At 53.3% G+C, this 16,701-nt stretch overlaps 1 protein-coding gene across 3 annotated transcripts in view; it reads left to right on the top strand.

The window, feature by feature from the left end:
• The window catches only part of PADI1 (peptidyl arginine deiminase 1), a 40,581-nt gene that overhangs the window by 12,910 nt on the left and 10,970 nt on the right, over positions 1-16,701 (top strand). For all 3 annotated transcript variants that reach the window (XR_010149098.1, XM_016955003.2, XM_063789008.1), the window contains exons 2-11: positions 4,165-4,345; positions 5,534-5,606; positions 6,279-6,340; positions 7,723-7,840; positions 7,945-8,070; positions 10,480-10,652; positions 10,803-10,906; positions 11,940-12,063; positions 12,455-12,562; positions 14,700-14,851. Coding sequence is in view for 2 of the 3 variants with exons in the window: in XM_016955003.2 (XP_016810492.2) it covers positions 4,165-4,345; positions 5,534-5,606; positions 6,279-6,340; positions 7,723-7,840; positions 7,945-8,070; positions 10,480-10,652; positions 10,803-10,906; positions 11,940-12,063; positions 12,455-12,562; positions 14,700-14,851 (1,221 nt within the window). In the remaining variant the exon portion in view is untranslated. The remainder of the gene's footprint in view (positions 1-4,164; positions 4,346-5,533; positions 5,607-6,278; positions 6,341-7,722; positions 7,841-7,944; positions 8,071-10,479; positions 10,653-10,802; positions 10,907-11,939; positions 12,064-12,454; positions 12,563-14,699; positions 14,852-16,701) is intronic.

The raw sequence follows: 16,701 nt of genomic DNA, 5'->3' as shown, positions 1-16,701 counted from the left end.
ATGCAATTGCATTGGTCAAATCATGGTCAAATTGCAACCACAGGTTGGCTACAGTTGCAAGAGAGGGCATCTGGAGGAATCAATGTACTATATAGAATTTACAACACATTTTACAATAAAGAATTATATGTATTATACTATTATTTTTACATTATGTGCTACACACTATTTACATCAGTAAAATTTATAATAAATTTATATATACATATATATGCATAAGAACCCCCCCACTCCAGAGAGCTGGTTGTTAAACATTTGCCAGCACACCACTGCCTGGAGTTAGGGGGTAAGGGGGGGTGACACAGCAAAGGCGTTAGAGGAAAGGCCACGGAGTCAGAGGAGAGCAAGCAGAGCCCGTGTCCCAGCTGCCAAGTGGGAAAGTGTTTCAAAGACAGGTGATCATCTGGGCCAAGTGCCTCTGACAGGTCAATGAGGGGAAGAAGAGAAAAGACCCACTGGGTTTGGCAACAGTGCAGTTTCCTTGGTGTGGTGGGAGGAAAGGCTGATTAGAGGCAGGTTGCAGACGCAAAGAGAAGAAATAATTGGAGGTGTCAAGGGAGCAGAAGAAATGAGGAGGTCAAAGGAGAATGAGTTTGGGGATGGGTGATATTCACCATGTCTGTGTGCTGGGTGCAAGGGAGGGGAGAAGGGGCAAGGCCGGTGATGCCCTTGAGTAGGGGATGTGCCCCAGGAGGGCTGGTCTTGGGCAAGAGCCCAGGCAGCTCACCCCTCTTCCCAGGAGGGCAGGCATGGTCGTGGACTCAAAGGCAGGAGGGCTGGGAGATGAGGTGGTGGGAGGAGGGAGGTTGAAGGCTCTGAGTGACAAGGGGGAAGAGTGGGGAGGCTTCTGGGAATAGGAGAAGATAGGACATAGACCTCTAGGACACTGAAAGAGAAAAGAGCCTGGAGCAATGCTGTAGGAGCACGAGCATGTCACGCATCCATTGAGGTCAGCAGTCATGAATCCAAGTGAACCATGGTCAGCCGCGTGGTGCAGGTGCAGAGGGGGTGGAGAGTTGGATCTGATTGTATAGCTGGAGCTCTGCCAGGCAGCTCAAGGGAGGGAAGGATGAGCAAAAGATTAGGCAGTGGAGCAAGGGGGTGGCTGCAGCGGGGGACTATGGGATCTATGGGACTATCCTGGGGAAGGGAAGAGGGAACATGAGGGATGAGGGACAGCAGTGGGGGGCGAGTAGAGAGGACTCAGCCTTCAAAGGTCAAGTGTCCCAGTGGGCTGAAGGTTTGGTTGCACTGGTGTGTTAGGAGTGAGCTGGAATATTGGGAAGCGGTGTCCGAGTGGGTTGCTAACAGGGGAGCTTGTAGTGGGTGCAGTTTTTTGATAATGACATTCTATAGCACCTGCCCCGCGAAGGAGGGGATGAGGCCAGGTGGAGGACAGGAGCATTGGATGAGAGGTCAAGGGGCTGAGGGACCAGGGTGCAGCACACCATCTACATCGCCATTGAAGTATAAACTGGTGACGGCAGCCAGCTGAGGAACATGGCAGGAGCTGGCACCCTCGAGATGAGGACAGAGCGATGGTGTGCAGAGGTGTCCCTGTAGATGGGTGGTGTAGTCTGGAAATGTCAATGCAAAGCTGGGGGTTTACGGAGTGAAGAAAGATGATGATCTGGAAGGGACATTGAGGAGCATGAAGGACCCTTGCCCACCTCCAGGCCCAGGGGCTGGAGGGAGTAAGGGGGAAGCAGTCACCATGGAGATGGCTGAAGGGGAGGCCATGCCTGCTATTGGGGGCAGGCTTCTTTTACAGTACAAGATCAAGGAAACTGTCCAGGGTGGGACTGAGGATATCGTGCAGATGATGGTGGCTGGGATTGAAAGGGAGTTGGGGAGGATGAGGAAGGGGGTCAGATGAGAGGATGAGAGTCCAGGAGACTTGGGGTTTCCGTGGCAACTGATGTAAACGATGAGGAAGAGCAGGTAAGGTGCGAAGACCCCCAAAAGTGCCGTAGAATGTGGTGATTGTAAGGCCAGGAGTGGGGGATGGGGGAGGTGGGTCTTGCCAGCAGCCTGCGGGGGCTCTGGGGCCCCTGCACACTCCTGCCTCATCTGTAAAATGGGGATTATAATCTTTGCTTTTGGGGGTTGTGATGAGCATTAGGGAGCACCAAGTAGGACTCGTGATTGTTGGAATTAGGACTGTTGTCACCGCAGTCAATGGAGATAGTTTTTTGATGGGGCCAAGTGATCATGGCAGAGGTTGTGGAGGGGGTCTGGTTTCTCCAGAGGGCTGAATATTTGGGTGGTTTTTTAGGGGTCCAGGAAAGGATGAAGGCGGGAGAATATGCAGAAGGACCCCTTTTGCAGAGTGGCAGAAAGTGAGAATCCAACCATTTATTAACAAGTGTTTATTGAGCACCTACTATGGGCCAGACACTGTTACAGGTGTTGGGGATGCAGCTGTGAGCAAAACAGACAAAATTCCTCCAGCAGAATCTTTGTAGTCAGGTGGATGTCTGTAAGTGGACTTGACCTTGGATGGTGTCCTGGTGGCTGATGGCTCTGCCATGGGGGATGATGTTGGAGAGCCCTGACTTACAAAGGAAGAACAAGCACCAATGTGTAGTTCTCTCATTCAACTTCCTCTCCAGAGTGTGAGCACCACAGGCTCAAGAGCCTCCTGGAACTCTGGGGATTAGTGCAGTGCCTGGCACAGAGAGGCCATAGTTCACGCTTATGCAGGGGATGAAGAAGAATGAGATGCCACCCACAGAGGCCCTGTTGGTTTTGCTCTGGGTGCCCTGTAGCCTGAGTTTGCAGTGCATCCCCCTCTGATGCTGTGGGCCAGGAAGGCTGGCCCCAACCAGCTGTGGCTGGGAGCAGCTGGTGGTGTGAGGGGTAGGGTGGGGGCCCGGCAGATGAGTGCCCCAGGCTGGGGCCAAGGCGGATGGGAGGCTTCTCAATACCCATTTCTTGATCCCAGAGCTCTGGTGTATCAGGTGAATGTGGTGTATTGGGTGATGGAAAGAAGTTGCACGGGGTGCTGGCATTAGTCAAGTTCTAGATCTCCACTCAAGTGCAGATGGGCTTGAATCCCCCTGCAGAGTGGCAGAAAGTGAGAATGCATCCATTCATTCACACGTGTTTATTGGGCACCTACACCTACCATGTGCCAGACACTGTTATAGGTGCTGGGGATGCAGGTGTGAACAAAACAGATAAAATTCCTGCCCTTGTGGAGCTGACCTTCTAGCAAGAGAGATGGACAGTTGACTGGCATTGAGGTGGGAGAATCGCTTGAACCTGGGAGGTGGAGGTTGCAGTGAGCAGAGACTGCACCACTGCACTCCAACCTGGGTGAGAGAGCGAGACTCTGTCTCAAAAAAAAAAAAAAAAAAAAGAATCAGAGCAGGGGAAGGGAGATGGGGGATCAGTCGGGGGGAAAGATGGGCAAGGTGCAGCATTAAATGGAGTGATTGGGTGGGGGCAGGGGCTTGCTGAGAAGGTGACATTTAGGCAGAGCCCTGAAGAGGGTGAGGGAAGGAGACTTGTGGACATCTTGGGGAGGAGCAGTCCATGCAGCAGGAGCGGGCAGTGCCAGGACAGCCTTGGCATCTTCATGGCACAACAGGAAGGCCAGCGTGGCTGGAGCTAAGTGAGCGAGGGGAAGCGTAGTAGGGAGGAGGCAGTCAGCAAGGTGGCAGGGGCGCATCAGAAGGGCCTCTTATGCTACTCAAGAGGATTCTGCCTTTTACTGAGTTTGATGGAAACCACTGCTTTCCAGCAAAGGAACAACACGCTCTGCTGTGTGCAAAACAGACTGGAGGGGCCCGGGTGGGACCACGGACCCATGAGAAAGCTGCTCGGTGATCCAGGCGAGGGGTGATGGTGGCTTGGGCCGCAGTGATGTCAGTGGAGGTGGTGAGAGGTGGTGGGTTAGTGGATTTCTGTTTAGCTGGAGAGTTTGGAAGTGTCAGATCTGGAAAGGACTTGGGTGTGGGCTGGGGGTGTCCAAGGGTTTGCCATCTATGCCCTGGCTTCCAGATGCTCCTGGCCAGTGGCACTGCCCTGTGCCTCCCCAGCCTGACTGTTGAGGGGTGCCATTTGAATGGCCTGGCAGCCCCAAGCCCCCACCCCACTGTGGCCACTCCCCTGAAGAGAGATGGGAAGACTGGGTCTCTTCCCATCTCTCTTCTCTGCCAGTGATGTGCCCAAGGGTGCCAACAGCTTCAGGGTCTCTGGAAGCTCCGAGGTGGATGTCTTCATGGTCTACAACCGCACACGTGTGACAGAGCCCATAGGCAAGGCCCGCTGGCCGCTAGACACTGATGCAGACATGGTCGTATCTGTGGGCACAGCCAGTAAGGAATTAAAGGACTTCAAGGTAAGAGGCCACTTTCTCATAGAAAAGGGTTGGATCTCTCCAGCCCCATCCAAGGTAAGAGCCCCACCTTGGCAATTCCCATTCCAAAGCTCCCCACTTAACCAAACCTCACAAAGCTTATCACAGTACATACACAAAACGTATCCTGATACAATGCCACTGACGCCCAAAACACGCAAACCTCCACCACCACTCCAGTATCACACATGTACACGTGAGTACTCCCACAAAACACAAGCTCTCCTAGTCACCCCCTCAGATTCACAGACAACTTCACATTAATCCCTGTATTCAGCCCACACACGGACCCAGCAAGATGCCCCAGTGCTCTCGTGTGGGCAGGACCGCACAACAACAACCCGTGCAGGTGCACACACACACGTCCACATCTTTGTGTGCACGGATCTCCCACACCTAAGCCAACCTTCTCTCTCATCGCCTGCCCGAAGCTCAGACGAGTCCCTCCTCACTCGCCCCAGCCCCCAGCACCCATGGCATACAGTGATCCACCAAATCCTAGACATGGCCCTTTCTCCCCGACAGGGAAAAGGCAGGGATAAAGCAGCTGTTGAGAGAGGGGCTCAGGAGCCCACTGTGGGCTCAGACCCCACTGTGGGCTCAGACCCCACCTCCTCTGCTTGCTAGCTGAGGGACTGCTGGACTGCAGGCAGGGCCCGGACAGTCTCCTGTCGACTGGGGCCATCCCAGGGGCTCGCTGGGATGACCCGGCTGGAGGGCTTGGCATGGATTCTGGACCACGCTAAAAGCTCCAGGACCACTGACTGTGGTGATGGAGTGGGGGTTCTCATTCCCATCTTATTGAGGAACTACCCGAGGCTTAGAGGAGCTGAGAGACTTGCCTAAGTCGATGGAGCTGGCTGCTCCTCCCTCATCTGCCAGCTGCTCCTGCTGGGAGCTGCCCCACCTTTCCCATCCCTCCACCTTTCCCCCACCCTCCTTGCTCCTCACACCTGCTCTGGGAACCAGGGTGGGCTCCACAGCCACTTGCTGGAGAAGGTAGCTCTGAATCCCAGCCGGGAGCCCTTGAGTCTTGGGACTTCAGAGACTAGGGGTATCTCCAGGCCTCCTGTGCCTCTAAGTAGGGCTGTCAGGATGTGTCCCCCATCACCTCTGCCCCCGCCATCTCTGAAGGTGATGGCCGTGCAGGCTTAGGGCTATGTTCTGCAGGTGAGGGTCTCCTACTTTGGGGAGCAGGAAGACCAAGCCCTGGGCCGCAGCGTGCTTTACCTCACTGGCGTCGGTAAGTAGCAGCTCCCTGGCTGCCCATCTATCCCTTCGCCCCTCCAGGTTGACTGTTTGAGGGTCTTAGTGGATTCCTTGGAGTGGAAGACCCATGGCCAGCTTCCTCCATCACTGAGGGGCTTGGATTCCTCAGGGACCTTCTGTCCACTCTGGAACCACAGGGATTGAGACCCAGCAGTCCTTAGGACCACAAGGATCTAGAAACTTCACTGCCCAGTGAACAACGGCTAGACCCACAATAAGCCTCCTTCATCCAGAGTCCCACGTATGCCCTCATTAGACCTCCCAGACCCAGCACGGAACGTGCCCCCTTCAGCCAGGGCCAGGGTCAGTGGAACGGCAGAACCCAGCCCCTGCAACCTCAGGCCATGTCCCCAGTTCTCAGAGTTTGGGGTCACCAGCATATGATTTAGAACCCCAAAGCCACCAAGAGCTAGCAGGTAGACATGCACAGGCAAGCAAGTGATTCAAGAGCCAAAGGCTTGGGTCCCTCCAACTCCCAGAACCACAGGGCAAGCCACAGAGGTCTCCCAAGTGTGGGGTCTGACCCCCAGGCAGGGCTTCCGGTCCTCACGGGCCTGGGGAGGGGTCAGTTTGCCCAACCTGGACTTTAGGGGTGTGAAGATGGGGCTGGATGAGCCCCTGGCAGCCCCTCTCCATCTCTTTGCAGCTATTTCCCTTGAGGTTGACACAGGCCGCACAGGCAAGGTGAAGAGAAGCCAAGGGGATAAGGTGAGACCCTCCCGGGCACCCCAAGGCTGTGGGGTTGAAAGGCAAACTTGGGGTGGTCCCGGGTGGATTGTGCCCTCCCTCCAGAAGAATGATGGATCCCCAGGGTCTGTAGTATCCAACCATGTAGGGAACCCATCTGGGACAGCAAAATTGGCATGAGTGGACATTAACCTACACCCTGTAACCGACATGCTGTGTGACTGCTGGAAAACAGCTTACCCTCTCTGGGTCTCTCTTGTGCCACTTTGAAATTGGGATTGGTTCTTTTGTTGCTGCCTTTTTTATTTTGAGGGCTATATTTGGACCCCTACACATGTGGGAGTGCTTCCTAAAAGATTGTTGAGTGACAGAAGGCAAGGAGAAGACAAGCCTTGGGGTAGAGGAGGCTATGGTGGTCAGCCCCAGGTAACACCTGAAGAGTAAGGAGGAGGACAGAGTGGGCTCAAGGCGTCACCCCACAGGAAGTATCTGGAAGCTGTCCTGGGAGGGGTAGAAGGTACAATTTAAAGGGAAAGACTCCAGAGAGGCAGCCTGGATCACAAAGCTTTGAGGACAAGGTGGGCAGGGCTGCCATGGATGGCTGCGTGGGTTGTTCACTGCACAAGAGTGCTTGCGCATGGTGGCAACTATGATACAAATCATATCTGGGGCCCTGCTGCAGAGTGGCATCTACCCAGAGGGCGGGCAAGAGTGCCATAAAGGCTAACAGTGGCCCTGTGCAATCCCAAGAACCTGGGTTTGAAGGCCAGCTATGTGGCTTGGGACTCACCTCTCAGAACCTCCCCGCACCCTTCTGTGAAATGGGGAAAGTAAGCCCTGCCTTGTGGGTCTGGTGGGGAGGTGTGTTGGGGACAGCAGCAACCACAGAGGCAGGGAGAGCTCCAGCCATGTTTCCCGACTCGGCTCAGACCTCAGCTTGCAGAGCCTGCAGGACTGCATGCGGATGCCAGAGATATCTATGGGACAGTTTCCAGGAGAGTGCTGGGATGGGAAGGGTCTCCCAAAGATTCTCCAGATCCCGACCCTCATCAAGGTCATGGCAGGCAGCCTCTGCCCACCCCCGCCCCACAGGCAGAGCTAAAGCTTAGCCAGCTTTTGAGGGCCATTTCTTGGTGTGGTAATGACACCTTTGCTTCTCCAGTGTGATGGCTGGGTAGAGCCATTGTGTATGGTTGTGCAGGTTGCTCACTGCACAAGGATGAGGTGGGTCTAGAGCCTTATCTGGAACTCCATTCCCCAAATAATCCTTTTTAAAATCTTTAAGCAAACTAAAAATATGAAAATCTATAATCTAATAAAGCAGCCCGCCCTGGCCATGTCTAGAACCCCTTCCTGGAGCCTCCTGGGTCCCACTGATCCCAAGGCATCTTATTTTGCCACAGAAAACCTGGCGCTGGGGCCCTGAGGGCTATGGGGCTATCTTGCTGGTGAACTGTGACCGGGACAATCACAGGTCCGCAGAGCCTGACCTCACCCACAGCTGGCTGATGTCGCTGGCTGGTGAGTGACACAAGGTGTTGTCTGGGGAGTGGGGAAGGGGGATGGAAGTAGATCCTGTTGGTGGGGTGGAGAAAGGGCGATCTCAAGGGGGCCACTCTCTCCAGACCTGCAGGACATGTCCCCAATGCTGCTGAGCTGCAATGGCCCCGACAAGCTCTTTGACAGCCACAAGCTTGTCTTGAACGTGCCCTTTTCTGATTCCAAAAGAGTGAGGGTCTTCCGTGCCAGGGGTGAGTGGCCTGATGGGGCCTTGTCCTCCCAGCTCCATCCATATCTATCCTCTCCTCCCCCATCTCTCTCTCTTTTTTTCCGTCACCTTTTTGTAACTCTCATTACAGCTTACAAACAACCACTCCATCAGTACCAAATATAGTCCTCAAGGAGGAGGTTCAACAACAACGAGTTCCATTTTATGGAGAGGAAAATCGAGGCTCAGATGCAGGAATTCACTGTGGCACAACCATCTGGGGTGGAGCAGGCATTCCAACCCAGGTGTCTTGGGTGCACCAAAGCTCCTCCTTTTACCCTTGCCCCACACCCGTTCCCTTCTCTGGTCAATCAGCGTGGACTGAACTGCATGCCAAGCACTGTCCAGGCAGGGAGGGCGTGAGAACCAGTGAGGCTGAGGCCCAGGCCCTGCCTCTGGCCCCAGAACCCGACTTTCTCACCAGAGTTTTTATTAATCAGCCTGTGGCTTAAAAAAATATGGCCAAGGCTGGGTGCAATGACTCACATCTGTAATCCCAGTACTTTGGGAGGCGGATTACCTGAGGTCAGGAGTTTGAGAGCAGCCTGGCCAACACAGTGAAACCCTGTCTCTATTAAAAATACAAAAATTAGGCCAGGCACGGTGGCTCACACCTGTAATCCCAGCACTTTGAGAGGCCGAGGAGGGTGGATCACAAGGTCAGGAGATCGAGAACATCCTGGCTAACATGGAGAAAACCCGTTTCCACTAAAAAATACAAAAAAATTAGCCGGGTGTGGTGGCAGGTGCCTGTAGTCCCAGCTGCTCCGGAGGTTAAGGCAGGAGGTGGAGCTTGCAGTGAGCTGAGATCACGCCACTGCACTCCAGCCTGGGCGACAGAGTAAGACTCTGTCTAAAAAAAAAAAAAAATTAGCTGGGTGTGGTGACTCATGCCTGTAGTCCTAGCTACTCGGGAGGCTGAGGCAGGAGAATCACTCAAACCCAGGAGGCAGAGGTTGCAGTGAACCAAGATCATGCCACTGCACTCCAGCCTGGGTGACAGTGCAAGACTTCATCTCAAAAAAAAAAGAAAAGAAAAAGAAAAAATTGGCCGGGCCCAGTGGCTCATGCCTGTAATTCCAGCACTTTGGGAGGCCAAGGCGGGAGGATCACTTGAGCCCAGGAGTTTGAGACCAGCCTGGGCAACATGGCAAAACCTTGTCTCTACAAAACATACAAAAAAATTAGCCTGTAGTCCCAGCTACTCTGAAGGCTGAAGTGGGAGGATCACTTGAGCCCAGGAAGTCAAGGCTGCAGGGAGCCGTGTTCATGCCACTGCACTCCAGCCTGGGAGACAGAGTGAGACCCCGTCTCAAATAAATAAATAAATAAATAAACAAATAAATAAATTACCACTCCTTAACCCCGGACTGCTCTTACTTGTTTTTACAAACAGCAACAGGCTTCTACCCCTTCCTGATTCCCCTTCACCCTTCGCTGTTCAAACTGACCCAGAGCTTGTTGTTCCAGCTAAATGAGCCTGGCAGGAGCCAGAATGTTCCCTCCCATGCACCAGTGGTGGATGTTTAGGCAGAGGACTCAGCTTAAAAGTACTTAGTGTGACACCAGGGCGTAAGCAAAGTCTCGACAAGTGAATGGATAGCCTCTCTTGCCGTGTGCAGCCACCGATGTGCTTTCTGTATCTCTGAAATTCCCTATCTGGATATTTCATATAAATGGAACCATACAATAGGCTTCTTTTAGTTAGCATAATGTCTTCAAGGTTCATCCATGGTGTAGCATGAATCAGTGCTTCATTACTTTTCTTATGTTTTAGAGACAGGGTCTCACTCTGTTGTCCAGGCTGGCATGCAGTGACGCTATCACGGCTCACTACAGCCTTGAACTCCCGGGCTCAAGCGATACTCCCACCTCAGCCTCCCGAGTAGCTGGGACTACAGACATGTGCCACCACGCCTGGCTATTTTAAAAAATTTTTTGTAGAGATGGGGTCTCCCTATGTTGCCCAGGCTGGTCTCAAGTGATCCTCCCACCTTGGCCTCCCAAAGTGCTGGGATTATAGACATGAGCCACCATACCTGTCTGGTCATTACTTTTTATGAATTAATAATATTTCATCTTATGAATATATTACATTTTGCATATCTATTTATCCATGGGTAATTTTCACCTTTTGTGCCAGGTGCTTCCATCTCTTTATTTAGTTTAAAGTTTATATTGGCCTCATGAGAAAATGTTAGCCATTTTACAGATAAGAAACTGAGGCTTAGAGAGGTTGAGTCATTGAGCTAAGGCCACGCAGCTTGCACGTGGCAGAGCCAGAGAGGAACCCAAGCTGCTCTAACCACAAAGGGGGCTCTGTCCTGGATTCCTGGGCTTGCAGCCCCTCACCCCTGTCTCCTCGCTAGCCCCTGACTCTTGTTCTTCCTAGGTGGGAATTCTCTCTCGGACTACAAACAGGTGCTGGGGCCCCAGTGTCTGTCCTATGAAGTTGAGCGACAGCCAGGGGAGCAGGAGATCAAGTTCTATGTGGAGGGGCTGACCTTCCCCGATGCCGATTTCCTAGGGCTGGTTTCCCTCAGTGTCAGCCTGGTGGACCCGGGGGTGTGTACAGCACTGGGGGGTGGGCATGGAGGCTGAGGGGTTTGGGGGCCCAGTTTGCAGGCTCCAGGGCTGGGCAGGCTGGGGGCTGGGGGGGCTTGAGGCAGGCTAGGGGTCCCTGCAGGGCCCACCAAGTCCTCATTTTCCCCTCAGACCCTGCCCGAGGTGATCCTCTTCACAGACACTGTGGGCTTCCGCATGGCCCCCTGGATCATGACGCCCAACACTCAGCCTCCTGAGGAGCTGTATGTGTGCAGGTGAGGCTCCCTCCCTCCAGCCCTCCCCCAAGTCTGGAGTGCAGAGGTAGGGACAGAAGCTGCCTCAGGGCTGTGCCCCTCACTCACACCGACGGATTCATTGCGGGCACCCATTCAGGCAGAGCTGGTGGCAGGACAGCAGCAGGTGGGCTGGGGCCCCACCCTGCCCAACCCTGACGCACCCTGCCCTGTGCAGCTAAGGCCCCTCCCAGGTCACTGGCTCAAGCTCTGGCTTTCCTGCCCATCCTGTCCTGTGGCTGCAGCCCCAGAACATCTCAGATTTAGTCTGGGCAGTGGAGCCAGGCCCTGCACAGGCTGCTGGTGGCCATCGGAGACCTACCCTCACTGTAACATGGGTACGATCCCTTGCCTGCTATGGACATGGGAACCCAGTCTCTGCAAGCCCGATCTCACCCAGCTTGCTGGTCCTTCTGCCGTCTCTCAGAATCCTCATCATGCCCTTGAGGGAAGGATCAGCCTGGATTGGCAAAGCCCTGCCAGGCCTCTGTGCCAGAGGTCAGACCACTGGAAAAAGCCACAGTTGAGCTGGTCATAAGTTAAAAGGCTGGGAAGGGTGTGGCCAAACAGGTTTGCTCTGCTTCCCTGGGTCTAGGTGTGTGTAGGTGTTAAAAAGAGACTGTTCTCCTGCTTGCTAACCCCACCCTGACCCCTTTGCTTAGGCCAATTGTGTGGAACAGGAGTAGATGGGGCTACCTGCCCCTCACTGCTATTTTAACCCAAAAGATTCAGCCCCAGGTCACCTCTGTGGCGACTTCCCTGACTCCCTGTACTGGGTTAGGTGCCCTGCCTCTGGGCACCACTGCCCGCGCTTATGCCTCACCTTGCACCTGTCACCTGATGTGATCTGGAGACTTTATCCATCTTCCCCATGCGCCTATGAGCCTCTCAAGGTCATAAACTGGAACCCCTGTACCCCAGAGGCTGCACAGGGCCCAGCACAAACTGAAGGCCACTCACACCTCAGCCACAGTCAGAGGCCATTAGCATGCTCCCCTCTCCCTACCTTTTACAGTGTGATGGACACTCATGGCTCCAATGAGAAATTCCTGGAGGACATGTCTTATCTGACATTGAAAGCCAACTGCAAGCTGACCATCTGCCCTCAAGTTGAAAATCGAAATGACCGCTGGATCCAGGTGGGAGCCGAAGCCGACTCCAGAAGAGAGCTGGGGGCAGCTCGGGAAGCCTGCAGCCTGGCTTGGGGAAAGGGAAGCCGCACAGGTGCCTGATGGACCCAGTGTCGCTAGAGAAGCCACGGCAGACTGGGCCAGGCCTCTGGGGCGAGGGCTTTTCCACTGCCTGCATCAGCCCCAGCCTCCACTGCTTCCCTCCAAACGCTCTGGTCCCAGATGAAAGTCCTCTCCTGGCTGGGGTCCTAAGAGGCCTCACTTCTACCTCTGCCCCTCACCAGGTCTTAGGGAAGACCCGCTGCCCTGCCCTGCCCCGCCCCAGGCCTGGTGGGGACCACCCTGTTCTGTAAACCACCCGAAAAAGGTCACCGTGGCTTTTTCATCTCTCCCCTCCCAGGACGAGATGGAGTTTGGCTACATCGAGGCCCCTCACAAATCCTTCCCCGTGGTCTTTGACTCCCCCCGGAACAGGGGCCTGAAAGATTTCCCCTATAAGAGGATCCTGGTATGTAGCGACAGGTAGAGTGCAGAAACCCTGGTTGGGTCCTCCGGGAGGGGCACCGGTGAAGTCTCATCTGGACGTAGTCCTATAGGGCTCAGAGAACAGGAAGAGGGGGCAGAAGGATACAGGAGGTGGGATATCAGCAAACTGGGGAGCCAGTGCGGAGTTTGGGCAAGAGAGGAAATGATATGCAAATCACATGCAAATAGGCAGCAGCCTGATTGTTCCTGTGTTGGGAGGGGCATCAGCAGCGCTCTTCTGGATAAGGCGGCTGGTCACCAAGGGGGAATTGGCAGTGTGGTCAGCTCTGGGGAGACCAAACTGCCTTTTGGAGAGAATGCACCCTTAGTGAGCCTGCACGGCTCTTGTTCTTAAGAGCTAGGGCCTCTCTTTAGGTGCCAAATGTTTTCTGAACACCTACGACGTGCCAGGCACTGTGCTACCTCCTGTGCACAAGATGGCAACAGCAGCACCCACCGTTACGTATTGAGTTCCAGGCACTGTCTCCTAGCTTTCCATGGCTTACCTTATGTATTCCATGGGGTACTCCTACAGATAAGTGCTATCATTATTTCCTCTTTATGGATGAGGAAATCAAGGCTCAGGGAGGTTAAGTAACTTGCCCAAGGCCATGCAGCAAGTTAACAGTGGCACCAAGATGCAAAACTAGGGGGGCTGTCCCCACAGCCCTGCACTCAGCCTCGAGGCTGCACTACCCCTTGAGGTGAGTCCACAGTCTCTGCCTGTTTCCCGGCTCCCACTCTGCCACTGCTGGGACGGTGATGGTCCAGGTAGGAGCTGTGATGGGATGCAGTCTGTGGGCACACAGAGCAGGGACATTCAACCCAGCCTGGAGGGATCAGGTGACAATGAACCCTGTAGGTGAGTGCACCCGCCAGGGCCAGCGTGCTGGAGGGCGACCCACCTGACCTGCCCCAGGCTTGGCCTATAGGAGCCAGGGGATTTTTTCACTGATTTCTGCTCTCATCTTTATCATTTTCATTTTCTACTTTCTTTGTGTTTAGTTTGCTGTTCTTTTTCTGGCTTGAAAGGGAAACTAAGATGTTTCAGCCTTTTCTTTTTATTTTATTTATATGTATATATATATTTTTTATTATACTTTAAGTTCTAGGGTACATGTGCCATGTTGGTGTGCTGCACCCATTAACTCGGCATTTACATTAGGTATATCTTCTAATGCTATCCCTCCCCCATCCCCTCAGCCCACATCAGCCTTTTCTCTTCCTAAAAAAAACACGTGTTTGTTTGTTTGTTTTTGAGAAGGAGTCTCACACTGTTGCCTGGGCTGGAGTGCAATGGCGCGATCTCGGCTCACTGCAACCTCTGCCTTCCGGGTTCAAGCGATTCTCCTGCCTCAGCCTCCCGAGTAGCTGGGATTACAGGTGTCCCCCACCCTACCACCACGCCTGGCTAATTTTTTGTATTTTTAGTAGAGATGGGGTTTCACCATGTTGTCCAGGCTGGTCTCAAACTCCTGACCTCGTGATCCACCCACCTCGGTCTCCCAAAGTGCTGGGATTACAGGTGTGAGCCACCACGCCTAGCCTACTTTATTTTATGAAACAGGGTCTTGCTCTGTCACGCAGACTAGAGTGCAGTGGTGCAATCCTAGCTCACTGCAGTCTCCACCTCCTGGGCTCAAGCCATCCTCCCACTTCACCCCCTGAGGAGCTGGGAGCACAGGCTTGCCCCACCACGCTCAGTTTAAATACACATGTCTAGAGCTCTGACAACTCCCTAGCAGTGCTGCCTCGTCAACATCCCATGAGTTTTAATGTGCTATCAAAAGACAGCAGATTTTTATGAATTTCACTTCAAAATCTTGTCTAATTTCCACTTTGATTTCTTCTTTGATCCATGGATACTTTAGATGTGTACTGCTTAATTTCCAAACATTTGGGGGAGTTTTTAGTTATCTTTGGTTATTGATTTGACTTTAACCGCATGGTTCGCAGAGCCCAGGGGGGATTTGTAAAAAGTGGACAGAGATCGTTTTTCAGGCACTAAAAACCATGGAGTGGGAGACCCCCAGCATCTCTCCTCTACTCCAAGAACTGCCTTGTCCTGTCCTCACTGACCTCTCCTTCTTGGGGCGGGGGTCTCGCTGGTCCTTCCATAGGGTCCTGACTTTGGATATGTGACCCGGGAGATCCCGCTCCCTGGTCCCTCCAGCCTTGACTCCTTCGGCAACCTGGACGTCAGCCCGCCCGTCACGGTGGGCGGCATGGAATACCCCCTGGGCCGGATCCTCATCGGGAGCAGCTTCCCCAAGTGAGGGGCTGGGGCGGGAGGTGGGGGGGCACAAGGGAATGACCGCAGCATCCACCCTCCCTGTGCCCCCATCACAAACACAATTCCCCAGTCTGAGAAGTGATCTTAACTTCCTGCGTGGAATCCTGGAATCAAAGACTCGGCAACCTAGGATCTCAGATTTAAAAGATCAGAGAATCTTAGGAGAAAACTCACATGCTTGTGGCCTGCGATCTTTTGGCCTACCTCATTTTATGAGCTTAATGAGTCACCAACATAAACAGATATCGGGGGGGCCTCCCATAAGAAGGCAGGTTTCTGGCTTCTCATGAAAAATTGGAGAAGCTGGGGAGGTGAGATACAGTCTGGCACAGAGACAGAGGAATAGACTCATTGACTTCTCCCATTAGGAAGTCAGAATAGCTTCTGTCCTAACCATGGCTTAAAAGGGTCCTGAGGTCATGAAGTTCCCAGGGCAGGTGGCTGCAGGTAAGCAAGTGATTGGCCAGGATACCCTGATGACAGAGGTGAGTCAGTGGATCTCACCCTGGACAGATGTGATGGAGCAGGAAACAAGGTATTTAGGTTTTAACGCTCAAACAGGTGGCGATGTCTGTTAGGTCCTGCTGAATGGGTGCACACCCTCCCTGCAGGTAACCAAAGAATGGGATGTGCAGTTCAGGGTCCTGGTGGGTCCCCCTGTTTCCTCCCTGGAGATGACACCCACTGCAAGCCCTGGAGATCACCTTCCTGTTTGTGGGGTTTTTGCATAGCAGGGGTGCCCCCACTTACCCCCCAAGCCCTGGCTGACCATCTGGTCTCCAGCCCAGAGGAGTCAGGCAGTGCTGAGAAGGTCACAGCCTCACCTGGTGAATCTGGCAGCCTCAGAGCTCTGGATCGGATGAGGCGAGGCTTCCTGGCACCTACCCAGGCACGTAACTGGGTGCCTAGACAGGATGCCTGGGGCTGAGACTGGCCAGGCGAGAGGCATGTGCTCACCCTGTTGGTGACTCATGCCCAGACACTACTGTGTGGGCTGTTCTACCCACACCCTTGGGGGCAGACGGTCCTTGAGGCCTCAGGACAGTCTTTCTCTAACTCAGGGAGGAACCCGTGAGGAAGGAGCACAGGCTTTGGAATCAGATGGACTTGGGTTGGAGTCCTGGCCCTGCCACTTGCCAGCTACATGATTTGGGATGAGTCCCCCAAACCAGTGTATACCACAGTGCCTGGCACACAATAGGTACTCAATTAATTCACTTAAAAATATTTATTGTATGCCAGACACAGTTAAAGGTACTGGGGATACATCAGTGAACAAAACAGATGCATTTTAAATGAGCAAATTATTTTGTACTCCATGCCTCAGTTTCCTTATCTTTAAAACGGGCCTGATGAAAATCCCAGTCCTAGCTACAGAATCAGCATTACTGGGGATAAAGAATTCATGTCAACCACCTCTTGAATGCTTAGGTATTTTTCAGTTGGCCCCAGTAGTGGGGCTGCTTCAAAGCAGGTTGGAACTAATTGGAAAAATGTATTGACCACCTACTACCTACTATGTCTCACACCCATAGTGCTTTCCCCAGGCTACCTCATTTAATTTCTACAACAACCCTGTGAGACTGAGACCATCATTATCCCCACTTTACTGATAAGGAAGCTGAGGCTTGGAAAAGTTAAGTTACGTGCATTCTTTCATACATTCATTTACCAGTTCAGTAAATATTTATGGAGACTTCCTATAGGCCAAGCCCAAAGTCTAATGCTGGGGATACAGAAATGGCTGAGGAGCTTGCCCTTGAGATTTAGAGTCTAATGAGGGAGACAGGCAAGCAATGGATCAGAGAGGGGATCACATATCATCCCAC

Source organism: Pan troglodytes, chromosome 1 (assembly GCF_028858775.2).
Source record: "Pan troglodytes isolate AG18354 chromosome 1, NHGRI_mPanTro3-v2.0_pri, whole genome shotgun sequence".
Lineage (NCBI taxonomy): Eukaryota > Metazoa > Chordata > Mammalia > Primates > Hominidae > Pan > Pan troglodytes.
Note: the sequence above shows the minus strand (reverse complement) of the source record. Positions and strands in the feature narration are given on the sequence as shown.